At 34.5% G+C, this 16349-nt stretch overlaps 1 protein-coding gene across 1 annotated transcript in view; it reads left to right on the top strand.

Annotated features, from left to right (window-relative positions):
* Positions 1-16349, top strand: part of LOC106874549 (hemicentin-1-like) — a 136207-nt gene that overhangs the window by 32322 nt on the left and 87536 nt on the right. The window contains exon 4 of the mRNA XM_089352716.1: positions 7706-7996. Coding sequence (XP_089208842.1) covers positions 7706-7996 — 291 coding nt within the window. The remainder of the gene's footprint in view (positions 1-7705; positions 7997-16349) is intronic.

Genomic DNA, 16349 nt, shown 5'->3' with positions numbered 1-16349 from the left:
TGTTGCTAGTAGTAGAAGTCATGGTGAATGGAAAGGTGTCACGAGCCCTCTTGGACATGGGCTGCTCAACAACCCTAATGACTCCAGAGGTGGTAGAAGAATGGAGTGGAGTGTGTAGTGTAAAGGCTGTTGACGATACAGAAATTGAATGCAGAGGAAGTAGCAATGTGGAGATGGTGGTACAAAGAACAAGATCGAGGTTGTGTGCGATTGTGATTGATCGTGTAGTGCTCGGTATCAATGTGGTGATGGGGATGGACGCCATTGTCTGTTTGGGAGGTGTTACAGTCAATGAAGCCGGAGTAGCGTTTGGTGATGGAGAGATGGTATGTGCTGTGAGTCCGCAACAGGTGAGTAGTAAGAGTTGCGAAGAAAAATATGGTGCAGCAAGTTCGAGGGAGAGGTGGACTGGTGGATCAAGGAAGGTATTCTGATTCCTTGGAAGGAGGAAGTGAAGAGTGGAGTGCTACCACTCATGGCAGTGGTGCATCCGACGAAGCATAAAGTTAGGCCAGTATTGGCCTTCCGAGAGCTGAACGACCATGTATTGTGCCATACGGGCAACAAATAGAGTGAAGGCAGATGACAGGGGCCTCCACAATCATCGATTTGAAGTCGGTATACCTGCAGCTGCATGTGGCTGAGAGACTGGAGATATCAGCTGGTACGGTATAAGGGACAGACATACTGCCTGACCAGGTTGGGATTCGGGCTGAATTCAGCACCAAAGATTATGGCGACGTTTCTTAAAACCATCCTGGGAAAGGCTGATAAAGTGAAAAGAGCCACCACTTCTTATATCGATGACATCCTGGTGGACAAGAGCATAGTGTCGGCAAAGGAGGTCATAAGTCACCTGAAGAGTTTTAGGCTAACTGCCAAACTGCCGGAGGTGATGGAAGGAGGAGCTGCACTGGAACTCAAGCTACAGAGAGACAAGGCTGGTGCATTGACCCCACTCCGGGTGTGCATGAAGCAGGAAGCATTCCAGTGGAACACAACTGGAAACGACTGGCAGTGGACGTGACACACTACCAGCAGGGAACATACCTCTTGATGGTCGACTGCAGACTGGGTTGGTTGGCCAAATGAGGGGAGATGAAGATGGGGACCGCGGACGGAATCACAAGAATACTGAATGAGACATTACTAGAACGAGGCCCCATGGATGAACTGTTTATAGACAATGGCACTGTGTTTCACTCAGGTGATGGGGGAAATGCTTGACAAGTGGCATGTCAGCTGTTTCTTCAGGGCAGCATACCTGCCAAGTGGCAATGAGGTTGTGGAGAGGCATCGTTGTACCATCGAGACCATTGCAGAAAGGGGCCACATTTCACCGGTCGAAGCCTTGTTTTGGTATAATATGTCGCCCAGGATGGGACAGGCTGAGGAGTCAGTGCCACACAGGGCAATATTCAAGTATGAGTGGAGACATCCATATACTGCGTCGCTGCATCTCAAAGAAGAGAAAGAGCATGCCTTTGTGCAGGTCAGGGAAGAAGTTTGGGTTAAACCCCCAAATGCATGGTGCACATCACAGTGGGGAAAGGGGATAATAACCTCTGTGAATTTGAGGAACAATATGTCTGTAGATGGCATGCCATGACATGTTTTGGATGTGTGTAGGATCATCACTGTGACAGAGAATGGGGCCAACAGTAATGGACAAGATGACGAACCTGGCAGCAACATGCTAGGAACTGAGGCCAGTCCTGAAGTTCCATGGTGGTCACAGAGGGAGCAGTGCCCTCCTCACTGGTTGGCTGGTTATGAGACAAGTTAAGGCATGTGGTCAAGGTTGAGAAGAGGGTGTGGGCAGGTTGGTGTGGGCAGATGTGTTGTGGGGAAGGATCGGAAGTGAGAGAGTAGGCATCTCCTGTTGGAAGTGGGGCTAGTGGGTCCCACCAGAAGTGCTGCGGTGGGCATGCAGCATCAGGAAAGTGCGAGGAGTCAGTTGGCGGCAGACAGCACATCAGAGCTGACATGTGAGACTGTAGAGTGATGGATTGTGCACATGGATGTGGAATGAACCTTGCAGATTGAAGCATGTGGATGTTGAAAGTGACCTTTTTTCCGGACCGACAGGTAAGACTAATGTAATTCTCTCTTTGCTTCCGTCTTTTTCTTCCTTTACATCATATATATAAAGAAAAATTTGAAAGATTTGGTGGTATTTCTAGCATATGGAGAGACTTTTTAGGCTTAACTTCATGTGCTGGCTGAAAATCACCTAAAAAAGATTCTAGGTCAATACATTTGACTAAAAATTCCTCAAGGCAGTGCCCCAGCATGGCCACAGTCTAATGATTGAAACAAGTAAAAAGATTTTTTGAAAATAAAAACAAAATGAAGAATAACCCAAAAATATAACCGAGGGAGGAATTAAACAAGAAACTCCTATCTGAGTCACCTTTTGTAAACACCTAATAACTTATTAACATCTGATTATCAAAGTGGAAAAATTATCAGAAAAGCCATTTCTATTCATTTTTTCAAATGTATATATATGTATATACATGTACATGTATATGTGTTGTGTGTGTGTGTGTGTGTGTATGTGTATTTATTTATATATATAAAAATATGTATATATATATATAAATTAAATTGGAGCCTGGTGTAGCCATCCGGTTGCACCAGTCCTCAGTCAAATCGTCCAACCCATGCTGGCATGGAAAGCAGACGTTAAACGATGATGATGATGATGATGATGATATATATATAAAATATTTTATAATTATATACATAATTATAACAAGGGATCAGCTTTATGCCTCACCACACACTGCAGAAATAGATGCTAAAGCTCCTATTACCACATTAAAATCTCCAAGAATAACACACAGTTTTGATCATGGACTAAATTTATTCAAATATTAATTATAATAAAAGGGTAAAATCAATAATATTTTTACCAGATGGTCAGTGCAGAAATAAAAATCTCATAGGTAAATTGTACAAAATATCTTATAATTATATACATAATTATAACAAGAAATTGGCTTTACACTTCACCACGCACTACAGAAATAGACACTAAAGCCCCTATTGTAATTAATATTTGAATAAATTTACTCCATGAACGAAACTGTATTTATTGTGGTCTAAATCTTAACACATTACATGTGGGTATAAAAGAAAGATGTGAATTCTACTTGGCAGTATATTTTTACGAGTGTGAATGGATATTGGTCATGTGATGTCGCTGATCGCATGCATGTTTTGAAATACTCATAAATTTATGCTATGGAATATTGTCGCTGATGAGAGCAGTAAGTAAAATATTTTTACTTTAAGCTTCAAACACGATCTTGTACGCAGTTAACCAAACCTTGTTGATTCATTATTTTTCTTTTGCTCACCTACAATATAGTGTTTTATGGGTGCCTTTTACATATTACCAGCACTGGCTGCAACTATGATTTCACTAAGCTTGACATATCTTCTCAAGCACACCAAATTACCATAAGTCTTGCTCACTTGTCATCGCTTCCTTGAAACTCAACATCTGATGATCATATATCCCCACCTCACTCTATGTCTTTCTGGCTCTACCTCTTCTACAGTTCCCTTTTACAGTTAGAGATTGGTACTTCTTTATGTCAGAGGAGAGGTTAGAGATGGGGTTAAATTGGTCTATGTTATTAACATTATTATTACTATTATCATTACTATTTCTAACGTTGTTGTTATTTATTGGGAGGTTTCTAAGTTTAGACGTAAAACTAAAAACTTAGAAACCTCTCAATACTCCCCATATTACAAACCTAACCAATACCTCAAGTACTTAAACATTACTTCCAATCACCACAAATCCACCTTTGATAATATACTTGAGGGTATCTTGATTCATATATCTGACCTCTCATCCACTGAAGAAATATTCAATAACCATGCCCCATATTATAATCAAACGCTCACTGCCAACAGCTTCTCCCAACAAATAAAATACATCTCTCATACTTGGCTCAAGTAACATATAGCTCAAATGATATCACAATGACACGCCGACCATCAAAATCACAACAAACTACACATACCCTATACTAGAACCCCGGGAGAACCTAGATTAAGATAACTTTGACCCCACATGCACACATATAACACTAGGTCAAAAGCTAAAACAACTAACAATAATGGGCCATATTACCCTCTCTAATTTCTAAAAATATAGATAATACTACCCCTAAGCAACCAAAAAAAGTGGTGGACGCTCTATTCTATGGTATACACCCCACTTTTCACTAAACATTAAAAACTTAACTAAATCTATTTTTAATATACTAGACTCCAACTTCCCTCGTCAACGTAAATACTACTCTATCTGTAATAGATCTCCCTTAAAGCTATCCTACTGCTCCCCGCCTAACTTTGAGTCTATCATAACAACTTCTAATAAATGAAAACTTTCTCTTTATTATCAAAATTTACACTGTAACAACTCTGAATACATGAGCGCCCAACGTAGACATCACTCCAATATCGAACCCCTTACTTTAGAATACAATGGAAACCTTACCAATGCCACTAACACTAACCAGAATACAACTACCACAACTTCCACCGCTATTACAGACAGGATAAATAACAACAAGGATAGAAATAGTAATGATAATAGTAATAATAATGTTAATAACATAGACCCCATCTCTAACCTCTTCTCTGATAGTATTACCTCCTCCATTCCTGAGAAAAATCCCCACAATGCACTACCATGTAACTGCTGTCCTGGGACCATCTGCCCTCTACAAACCCATTGTAGAAGGTCTAATGTAATTTGTAAATGTACCGTCCTCAACACATTACACAATTCTACAACCATATATATAGGATCAACCATAAATTTTTAACAGTGATATACTGTGCATCTCAATTCTTTTAGATACGAGAAACACAGTAAATCCACAACACTTGCCAGTCACATACATCATCTCAAAAATAGAAATATTCTATACATTTTGTCATAGTCCACAATAGATTCAGGGCTTCCATACTAAGGTCAATGTTCAGCCAGTAAGGTATGCCCAAATGAAGCATCCCACATTAAAACACAACTCTTCAGTTCTACTAAATAGGCATAATGAGGCCCTTGCTACATGCGACCACTACTTTTTTCATACCTTCAAATTTTACCACAAATCTAAATACAACCTAAATAACCACACAGCACATATCCTGAAAACCCCTTACGTAATCTCCAGCAACCCTATTTGACTTTCTATTGGTTCCGTTTTTAATTTCTTAACTCTCCAATCTATTTTAATTGTTTAATATTACATATATGGACATGCATATGTGTACGTATGTGAATGTATATGTGTGTGTGTGTATGTCTATATATATGTGTGAGTGTGTGTGTATATGCATGTGTATGTGTGCACGTGTGTGTATATGTATGCACATGTATGCATATATTTATGGGTGTGTGCATGTGTACACACACACACACACACACATATATATATATATTCATACATGCATATGGATTTAAGTACACAAGTATGCAGGCCTATATAGTAGTGCACGCATGCCTATATCAATATACTCATCTTTCTTTCTCTCTGATTCCTCAACCCACACTATCACATTAGCCAGTACAATAAATACATGTCTATTTATAGAAACTTGACCGTTATATCTTAGTATTCTTCCCTTCCGTTTTGAGGTTTATTACTCACTTTAGAAACCCCACCCCTATACCTTTTCTGTACCTATCTCTTAGTTCCATTCTAACATATCACCCCACCTCACAGCTATTCATTGCATACATACTCATCTCTGCCTATCCCTTCCTACTCCTTTCTCAGCACTCCTCATAATATCTTGACCCCCAACTTACACTCCTTTTTTCAATTTCTTTCACTATTTTCATTGTTTTCTCATTTTCTCTTCTTGTTTTCATTTTCTCTCCCGCTTTCTTTCCTTCTTTTCTCACCTTTTCCTTTTGACCTTTCTCATAATTTAAACATACACATCTCTTCTCCCCACTCTATTCACTTAATACTACCACTACATTCTCAAATTTTCATTCACACCACAAGACCCCTTTGTATGAACAGCACATGGGATCTACTTCTCCATACTTTCCATCTGTAATAACAGAATATGAACTATTGGAATTTACATACCATGGACATGAAGCATTTCTACCACTACTACACATCACTTTCCTTGGATAATGGGACTGCAAATATAACATCTTTATATATTTTTATTTCTACTTTCATTCTCCTATTTCCCTCTATACTCTTCATTTCCATCCTTTTCCAAAATAACTCCTTATATTGAACTCTAATATTTCCCTCTATTTAACCAGCTCACATCATCTCTGATGAAGTGATACCCCTAATATCCCAGAAACAGCTGTAAGACTAACTTTTTCTTTATGAATGTCCTGAAAATTCCACACAGCCTTGGCTTTGTTGTCTCATTTTATTTAACATATACATGTTCATACAAGACCTGCATTAGACTCCTCACTCATATCATTATCGAACCGAGAGTTTAACTACAGTCCTTCCATAGCAATTACATAGCATTACCTGCCACCTTGCGTCTTTTGGATACCAATAGCTCTCATATATATATATATATACTTAAATATATATATACTTTTATATATATATATATATATATATATATATTTATTTATATATATATATATATATATTTATATATATATTTATATATATATATTTATATATATATATATATTTATATATATATATATATATATATATATATATATATATATATATATATATATATATATATATATATATATATATATATATATATATATTTATATATATATTTATATATATATATATATTTATATATATATTTATATATATATATATATATATTTTTATATATATATATATATATATATATATATATATATATATATATATATATATATATATATATATATTTATATATATATTTATATATATATATATATTTATATATATATATATATTTATATATATATTTATATATATATATATATTTATATATATATATATATATATATATATATATATATATATATATATATATACATACATATATATAAGTATATATATATATATATATACTTATATATATAGATATATAAATGTAGATATGAAAATATATGGGATTAAAAATATACTTTTGAATATTCTGCACAATGTTATTATGCTCACAAGGTGTTTATATTCTTAAAAGATGTAGGTAAATTGAGTAAGTCTGTTGTTGATGAGTGTTTGTCATACATACACATGCATGATCTACCCGACTGACAATTAATTATTTAACAACTCAATATTAATCTACTGGAAAGGAGCATAGTATTCTTGCAAGTAATAATTTTATTAATACATTACCAAACCTCTGTTTAAAGTTGTCTTTAAAAGCATTAACCAGAGATGTTGTGTTGTCAGTTAACGAACTTACCTTGGTATTTGACTACGATTTTTGCTCACAATCACTCTACTTAACCCATTTCTCCATAAAATATTTTTCAATGTGTTTTAACTGATTTTAATTTGTATTCTGCAGAATAAAAGAAACCTTTTTTTACATGTAATATTTGTTTTATATTATCAGTTTTTTTTTTATACAAATGGAATACAATCAGACTTGTTTTATTATACTAAAAATGTTCTGTCATTTGGTGAATAATGATTTATTTATTTTGTAATAATTTGTCTTTTAGATAATAGTGGGAATCTTTATCCAAGTTCTGAAACACCAAATGCCATAAAGGATAAAAAATTTACATTGGAATGCAAAGCTTGTGGTACTTCAACAACTTGGTATACTGGAAATGGAACACTTATCGCTAAATACTTTGGAACACAAAACCAAAATAAGCCTAAATATTTTGGTAGCCGCCAAGACAAGAGCTGCACATTGAGTATAACCAATGTCAGTTTAGCAGAAGACAACATGAGCATTATTTGCAGTACTGGTTTTCATACAAGCATGTTCAATATTACAGTATTTTGTAAGTAATTATTTTTTGCACAGTTAAGCATGTAATTTTTTTCTATTACTCCTTTATTTATTTCAGTCATTGTACTGTGGCCATACTGGGGCACTACCTTGAAAGGCTTAGTCAATTAGATGGACCCAATACTTACCGTTTTAATTTAACACATTGTGCTATCTTTCTTTTAGTGAAGTTGCTAGGTAAGTGAGTGGTAAAAAAATCTACACTGGCTGTAAAGTGGTGAAAATCAAACATAAAGATGCACACACACACATACAGATAAGTATGTGTGTGTGTGTGTGTGTGTGTGTGTGTGTGTGTGTGTGTGTGTGTGTGTGTGGTATTCCTTTATTCTTTTACTTGTTTCAGTCATTTAACTGTGGCCATGCTGGGGCACCGCCTTTAGTCGAATAAATTGACCACAAGACTTATTCTTTGCAAGCCTAGTACTTATTCTATCAATTCCGTTTGCTGAACCACTAAGTTACAGGGACATAAACGGACCAAGATCGGTTGTCAAGTGATGGTGGGGCAACAAACAGAAACACACGACTGCATATATATATGTGTATATATTTTATTAAATGTATCTATTTTCTCCTAGTAATAAATAACTCGGATAAAATAAATTGGTTAATAGATACCAGGGTAGCAAAGATCACAAAATAACTGTGGTGTAACTCCTGTCTATGAGGTAGAAACTCCTTGATATTTTGGGTATTTGAGTATATATAAATTTAAAGAATGGAGTAAACGCATATTATAACTGCATACTTTTATTCCGACATATGTTTCGAAGAATTACAATTTATGCGATCCATAGGAATCGGCGATGTTAAAAATGTAAACTTCTCCTCAGGGAAATGTATGGGAACTAGCTTAAACGTAAGACATTATAACCGAATATGAGAACTATAGTTGGAGAAGGTTATAACGTAATTCATTTGAAAAAACCGCTGGAGATTAGGGCGCTACCAGATAGTACGTTGGACAAGAAGGGAAGAAAAAAGAAAAAAAGAAAAAGAATATTCAGAGTGTAGAGTTGGGAGATGATAGGATGATATAAATCCGATAAAAATTGGAGAGGAATGTTATGTAATAAAAAGGCATTATAAATGGGGTTAATCTTGTGTTTCTACAAAAATATTGAGATGAATGTATATAATCATTTATACTTATGTGTATGCGCATATATACACAAACAAACACACATATACTCGAACATATGCATATATGCATATCTATATACACACCTACGTACAAACCCACACACACACATACATACATACACACACATATATATATACATATATACACACATCCATACCCATATATACATACATATACACACACACACATGCATACACACACACACACACACACATATATATATATATATATATATATATATATATATATATATATATACATATATAAATATATATATATATATATATATATATATATATATATATATATATATATATATATATATATATACATATATATATATATACATACACATACATACATATACATACATAAACACATACATATACACACATGCATACCTAAACGTGCAAACACACGCACACACACACACACACACACATATATATATATATATACATACATATCCACACATACACATATATGTATATATATAAAAATACATAAACATATCTGTGCACATAAACATACATGCATCCAACCAAGCATATATACATACATATTTATATATATACTTTTTAATAAATAATAACAACAACAAAAAAAATATATATATACAAAAATCTATACAAACACATATAGTTTCATACAAAAATATGAATATATACACACACACACACACAGATACACGTGTATATATGAACACTCATACACATACATTCGCACACACATATTTTTTTAATGTATGTGTTGTTACATGTATTTACATAGAGACTCATACGCAATATTATACACTCCTTAGTACGTATATAAATACTGTCGATGTGTGGTAATTAGTAATAAAGTGGAAGGATATTTATCGGAAGGTAATTCATATATTAGTGAATGAGATATTAAATGATTGAAAATTAATTAATAAATAAATGAATAATAAAGTTAATGGGTGGTCTATTAATCTACATGAATTGATTATTTTATTAATATATGTAAGAAAAGTTGGGCTGAAATAGGGGTTAAAAGAGTAAATATTGCTTAAGAAGACAAAGTTAATATTATAAATAAGGTTTACTACAGTAATTCCGTAACATATCTATTAGTGTAAAAGTTTTATCGAGATTTGAAAGTAAAAATATATTATGTTGATCAGTAAATTATGCGTCATATAATGAGATATTTAAATGTTTGGGATATATCTTGTTACGAGAATAAATACTTAAACTATGATTGTTTTAAAACTAACGATGTTTCTAGGAACGTTGAAATGATGAATTAGGATCGTAGATTTAGAGAACTCTCACTAATAAAGCCAAGAACATAAATAACTCTTATTATTGCTAAACAAATTGGTGAATAAATTGGAAGTCGTAAATGAATGATATTGAGGTACAATGAAATATGAAAAAGAAAAAGTAAGGTTAATAGGGCATTGTATATTAAGCAATTGTTGTGGGTAAATTTTACTATGAATTAAACTAAAAATAATGCGCTATTTTGTGTTTAAAGATTTTACAGGTGTTCTAGTTTAGGTTTACAAATAAAGAATGTTTAGATAAAATATGTCAATTGTAATCAATCTATGATATCTTTTAACATATGAGGGAGTGAATGCCATGTTTTTCTAGAACTATTTGAGGAACTCATGTATTACGAGTTAATTTGATAGCGTTTTGTAAATAAGTGATTGTTATTTAAACGCTGTAAACACGTGTTGCTGCCAATGTTTACATCTGTAAGAGTTTTCGATGAACGTGTTTACCGGTTTATTCTTTGAAAATAATATGAAGAACAGTTCAGTATTACATAAAGAACAGAATCTTCCACCCTTTTCATATGGCCTAGAAATAGAAAGACTAAGCCAGTCTAGTTTAAATTTTATGTTATTGTCTTTTAGTTCCCAAATTAATTTACTAAGGCTCGTGGTATTTCTGTTGTTTCTATCTCTAAATGAAGAATAATGATTAGAGATTCTTGAGGATATTGGTGAAGAGGAAGATCCAATATAAAAGGAAACACTTGTAGGAGTACTGACTTGTTTTTGAGTTTGGCATTATCACTTAAAAACTAATTCTTTTGCTATTAACTTCAGAAATACTGATTTTGTTGTTGTGACTATTACTATTATATATCATGTTATAATTATTGTTCCTTGGTTTATTATTAGTGTTATTATTGCTATTATGGTAAAGGTTAATAATATCTGGCTTAATGTTATTACTGTTGGTACTCTCTTGCGGATGTAAAAGCCTCATATTGTGTGCGGATATTATTTGTGAGATGTTTTTCGTGTTAGAGAAACCGAATCTAACCCTGTGCGTATTTATGACTGGGAAGTAATGAGAATGTTTTGGAAAATTCTTATTAACAGCATTTTGGAACTGGGAAACCAAGTTTGATTTTACATTTTTACTAAAAGGTAGTATCATCCAGACATTTTTATTGGATTCTGTTTTAGAATATTTGTTAGTATTATTTCTAAATAGTTTCAGTTTATTATTATTATTGAAAAAGGGTTTAAACTGACGGTTACTTCCCCTATTTCGTGAAGAAATATTTGACTGGTTATTATCGTCAAAGATTTTATGATGAGAATGATAATTGTATTTATTGTTGCTGTTAATATTAAAATCTATATTATTATTATTATTATTATTACGGGAATCGGTTTCATAAGTAGAATAAATATAGCTAACTTTTTCTCTATACCCTGCTTTTAATAAGGCTGAGTTGTAAAAGTCAGCTTCCTTATTGAAAGTATTTTCGTTTGTGGATAAATTGGATAATCTAAGTGAAATTTTCCTAACTAAATTTCTTGTTACCGAATTTGGATGATTACTGAACTTGCTAATGTATTTAAGGTTAGTGGAGGGTTTGTGATAAGGGAAGAAGGTTTTTGTGTGTAGGTCTAGAGTGACATCCAGGAAGTTGGCTATAGATGTTTCGTCTTCAAATATTATAGTAAAGCCCATTCTACTGAAAAACCTAGCTAGTCTATTTTTAACTTTTTGTATTTTTTGGTTTGTGGTATTATCCAAATAGAGTAAACAGTCGTCTCTGTATAGACCACTGTTAACATTTGGGAATTGGTCTTCTAATTCATAAAGAATGTATGTGCAGACCAAATCAGCTATTTGTGCTGAATCGAAAGTTCCCATAGGGACATCAAATCCTTCTGGGGTGTCCTTACGTATCCATAGTTTATTATTGAATTTAATTATAGAATTTATATTATCCTATCGTCTCCCAACTCTACACTCTGAATTTTCTTTTTCTTTTTTTCTTTTTTCTTTTCTTTTCTTCCCTTCTTGTCCAACGTACTATCTGGTAGCGCCCTAATCTCCAACGGTTTTTTCAAATGAATTACGTTATAACCTTCTCCAACTATAGTTCTCATATTCGGTTATAATGTCTTACGTTTAAGCTAGTTCCCATACATTTCCCTGAAGAGAAGTTTACATTTTTAACATCGCCGATTCCTATGGATCGCATAAATTGTAATTCTTCGAAACATATGTCGGAATAAAAGTATGCAGTTATAATATGCGTTTACTCCATTCTTTAAATTTATATATGTGTGTATATATATATATATATATATATATATATATATATATATATATATATATATACAGAACACAGTGTGAATAATGGACAGAGTCAACAACTAGTGAAAAGGTTGCAAGATGCAATGAAAATTTTTCAAAAATAAAGAAGGGAATGAGTGGAAATTTTACCAGTGTGTGTGTTAAATTACAAGGCACTAAAAGAGAATGACTCTCCCCAGACACAATATATATATATATATATATATAAAATTTTGAATGGTACAATAATGCACTATAATATTAAAAAATGGACTATATATTTGTTATAATCTAGTTATTAATAGTTCGATGATATTTCGGAATACAATTCCTTCTTCAGATCTTCTTAGGAGTCTATGCTATAAACTGTTTACTAACGGCTTTTCTTTTTTTTTCCGGAAGTGACGTAGTAGTGGTCTCACAAACCTCCTTCCGGAATTCCTCATGAGTAGTGTGTGAGGTCGGCTATGTTTCAATCTCGTGTGTGTTGGTATATCTGTAGCGCTGCTTCTAAATTATGTGTTATATGTGCAACTTCTCATTTTTTTTGTTATAAACAATACATGAGCGTTTTATTAAGAATGAACCTACGCGCGTCCAGATCTAGCTAAATAATATATTGATTACCAATCTCTAGCCTGTTGTTAATTCGGGGTCCTAGTCTGTGTATGAGTAATGCTTCCTTAATTCTTAAATTACCCAAATTTCTTTCATTGTCCTCAATTGTGACTGATATGCTCTTGTCAGTGTTCCGGCATCTGTCTAGATATTTTCTGAAGGAAGAGGCTCTCATGTTCAGATGTTCTTTGATGCAGATGTGTAACGGTCTTGTGCTACCCACATAAAACTTGTTGCATTTGTTACATTGTATTCTATATACAGTATTTACTCGTTGGTATAAATGTGTGTCACGATGGGACAATTTGTTAATGTGCATTGATTGTTGTCCCTTATTCATTTCTTTGCGAGGTGTTCTCTCAGAGAGGGGCCGGGGTGGGCTAGTTGTGTGTCTAGCTCTTCTCTTCTTATGGCTGTTCGGATGGCTGTAGTTATCCTCTCACTAAAATGGGGTATTTTAAGGAAGCATGTGTTGCTGGGTTTTCTATGTGTTCGGCATGCTGGTCATCTTGGGTACTTAAGCTGATTTATAATAGATCTAGGATACCCGTTGGTTTTCAGTATATTTAGGAAGCATGTAGTGTGGGTCATCTTGTCCTCCTTTCTGCTGCACTTGCCTTGGATACGTGCAAGTTCGTTTCTGGCGTATCCTATTTTGGCACCGAATGGAAGTGCTGAATTGTATTGGACAGACATATCTCTACTGGCTGCTTTCCTGTAGAACTCGGTGTGGATCTCTCCTTCTTCTGTTATATTCAGTTTGAATTCAAGTAATGATAGTGATCCAGTGATGTCGGGATGTTCTATAGTGAACTTTATGTTCATGTCCATGCTATTGAAGGTCGTGAATATTCTCTCAGCCTCTTCACGGGAGGTTGTGTGTATGAGGATGTCATCTACGTACCTGGTGAAGAATGCGCATGAGCGGCAGATGTTGAGTGCTCGGTGTTCCAGATGGTTCATATAAGTGATGGCTAGTAGGCCCGAGAAACTGGATCCCATGGGGAGACCTGTTGTCTGTTTGTATATATGGTCCTGGACCATATGATTAACTGGACACTAAACTCAGCTTCCGAAGACCTGTTGGGGAAAGTGAAATTGAAATTGTGATTGAACCAAATTCGATGACTGGCACCTGTGCCAGTGGAGTGCTAAGAGCACCGTCTGAGCGTGATCATTGCCAGAGCAGCTGTCTGGTTTCCATGCCAGTGGCACGTAAATAGCACCATTTGAGTGTGATCGTTACCAGCGTCGCCTTACTGGCACTTGTACCGGTGGCACGTGAAAAAGCATTCGAGCGAGATCGTTGCCAGTGCCGCTGGACTGGCTCCTGTGCAGGTGGCATGTAAAATACACCATTTTGAGCGTGGCCGTTGCCAGTACTGCCTGACTGGCCCTTGTGCCGGTGGCACGTAAAAGCACCCACTACACTCTCGGAGTGGTTGGTGTTAGGAAGGGCATCCAGCTGTAGAAACTCTGCCAGATCAGACTGGAGCCTGGTGCAGCCATCTGGTTTGCCAGTCCTCAGTCAAATTGTCTCCAACCCATGTTAGCATGGAAGGCGGATGTTAAACGGTGATGATGATGATTATTATCTGTCTGCTGTTCTTTTGCTTGGTTTTATTATGGGCTCTGTTAATTATTATTATTATTATTATTATTATTATTATTATTATTATTATTATTATTATTATTAATATTATTATTATTATTATTATTATTATTATTATTATTATCATTTTTCAATTCTGTTTCCTTTTCTTGCTGAGTGCCTTTCTGACACCAAGGGCAGAAAAACACACAGTATAGATTTGTAGGACATTAACATAATCACACCAAATTGTGATAGAAAGAAAAAAAAGTGGGGTGGGGAGAAAGACAGAGAGAAAAAGAAAAAAATATAAAATATAATAGTAAACAAAGAAAATAAAGGGCAAAAAAGGAAAGAAATTTCACAGTAACAATGCTTTTCTTACTACATGTCATGTACCAGTTACTACAAACTTTTGCTTTTCCTGCATGGATGGTAATCCAGGGATCATTCTCAAATAATTTAAAGTTTGTTCATTTCAAGTGCTCCTACAATCACTAGTATTGTAATCATCTTAAGATACAATCTTTGCTCTTACTACTGTGTGGTATTATTAAATGTTTAGTTTCAACTATTGTCTTGTACTTGAGATAATCATAAATAAGTGAGGGTTGGAGGAGATAGTAGGAAAGAGAGCGAAGCAGCTTGGTGTATAGACCAAATTCCACATTGTTATTATTTTCATTATTAAGGTGGTGGTGAGCTGGCAGAATCATTAGCATGCTGGACAAAATGCCGAGCAGCATTTCACTCATTGCTACATTCTGAGTTCAAATTCCACTGAGGTAGACTTTGCCATTCATCTTTTTGAAGTTGATAAGTACCAGTGTAATACTGGGGTCGATGTAATCAGCTAGTCCCCTCCCCTAAAATTTCAGGTCTTATATCTTTAGTAGAAAGGATTATTATTATTATTAAAAGGATTTGTGTTACTTCTTCCAGAAAGTAAAGAAACAATAAGAAGAGTGCAACTGTTATCAAATGAACAATATCTTGACATCTCATGTGTCTTTCACAAGTTCAAAACTTTTCAACCTACTACATTTTGAAGGCAGCAAGCTGGCAGAAACGTTAGCACACCGGACGAAATGCTTTGCACTATTTCATCTGTCTTTAGGTTCTGAGTTCAAATTCCGCCGAGGTCGACTTTGCTTTTCAGCCTTTCAGGGTTGATAAATTAAGTACCAGTTGCGTACTGGGTAGATCTAATCGACTGGCCCCCCTCCCCCAAAATTTTGGGACTTGTGCCTAGGGGAGAAAAAAATCTACTTCATTTTGGTAATATTTAAAGGATTGATGTTACTCTTCCAGAAAGTCAAGGAGCAATAAGAAGAGTGCGACTGTTATCGAATGAACAATATCTTGACATCTTGTGTGTCTTCCACAAGTTCAAAATAAACATCCCAAT

Source organism: Octopus bimaculoides, chromosome 5 (genome assembly GCF_046866305.1).
Source record: "Octopus bimaculoides isolate indiv1 chromosome 5, ASM4686630v1, whole genome shotgun sequence".
NCBI lineage: Eukaryota > Metazoa > Mollusca > Cephalopoda > Octopoda > Octopodidae > Octopus > Octopus bimaculoides.
Note: the sequence above shows the minus strand (reverse complement) of the source record. Positions and strands in the feature narration are given on the sequence as shown.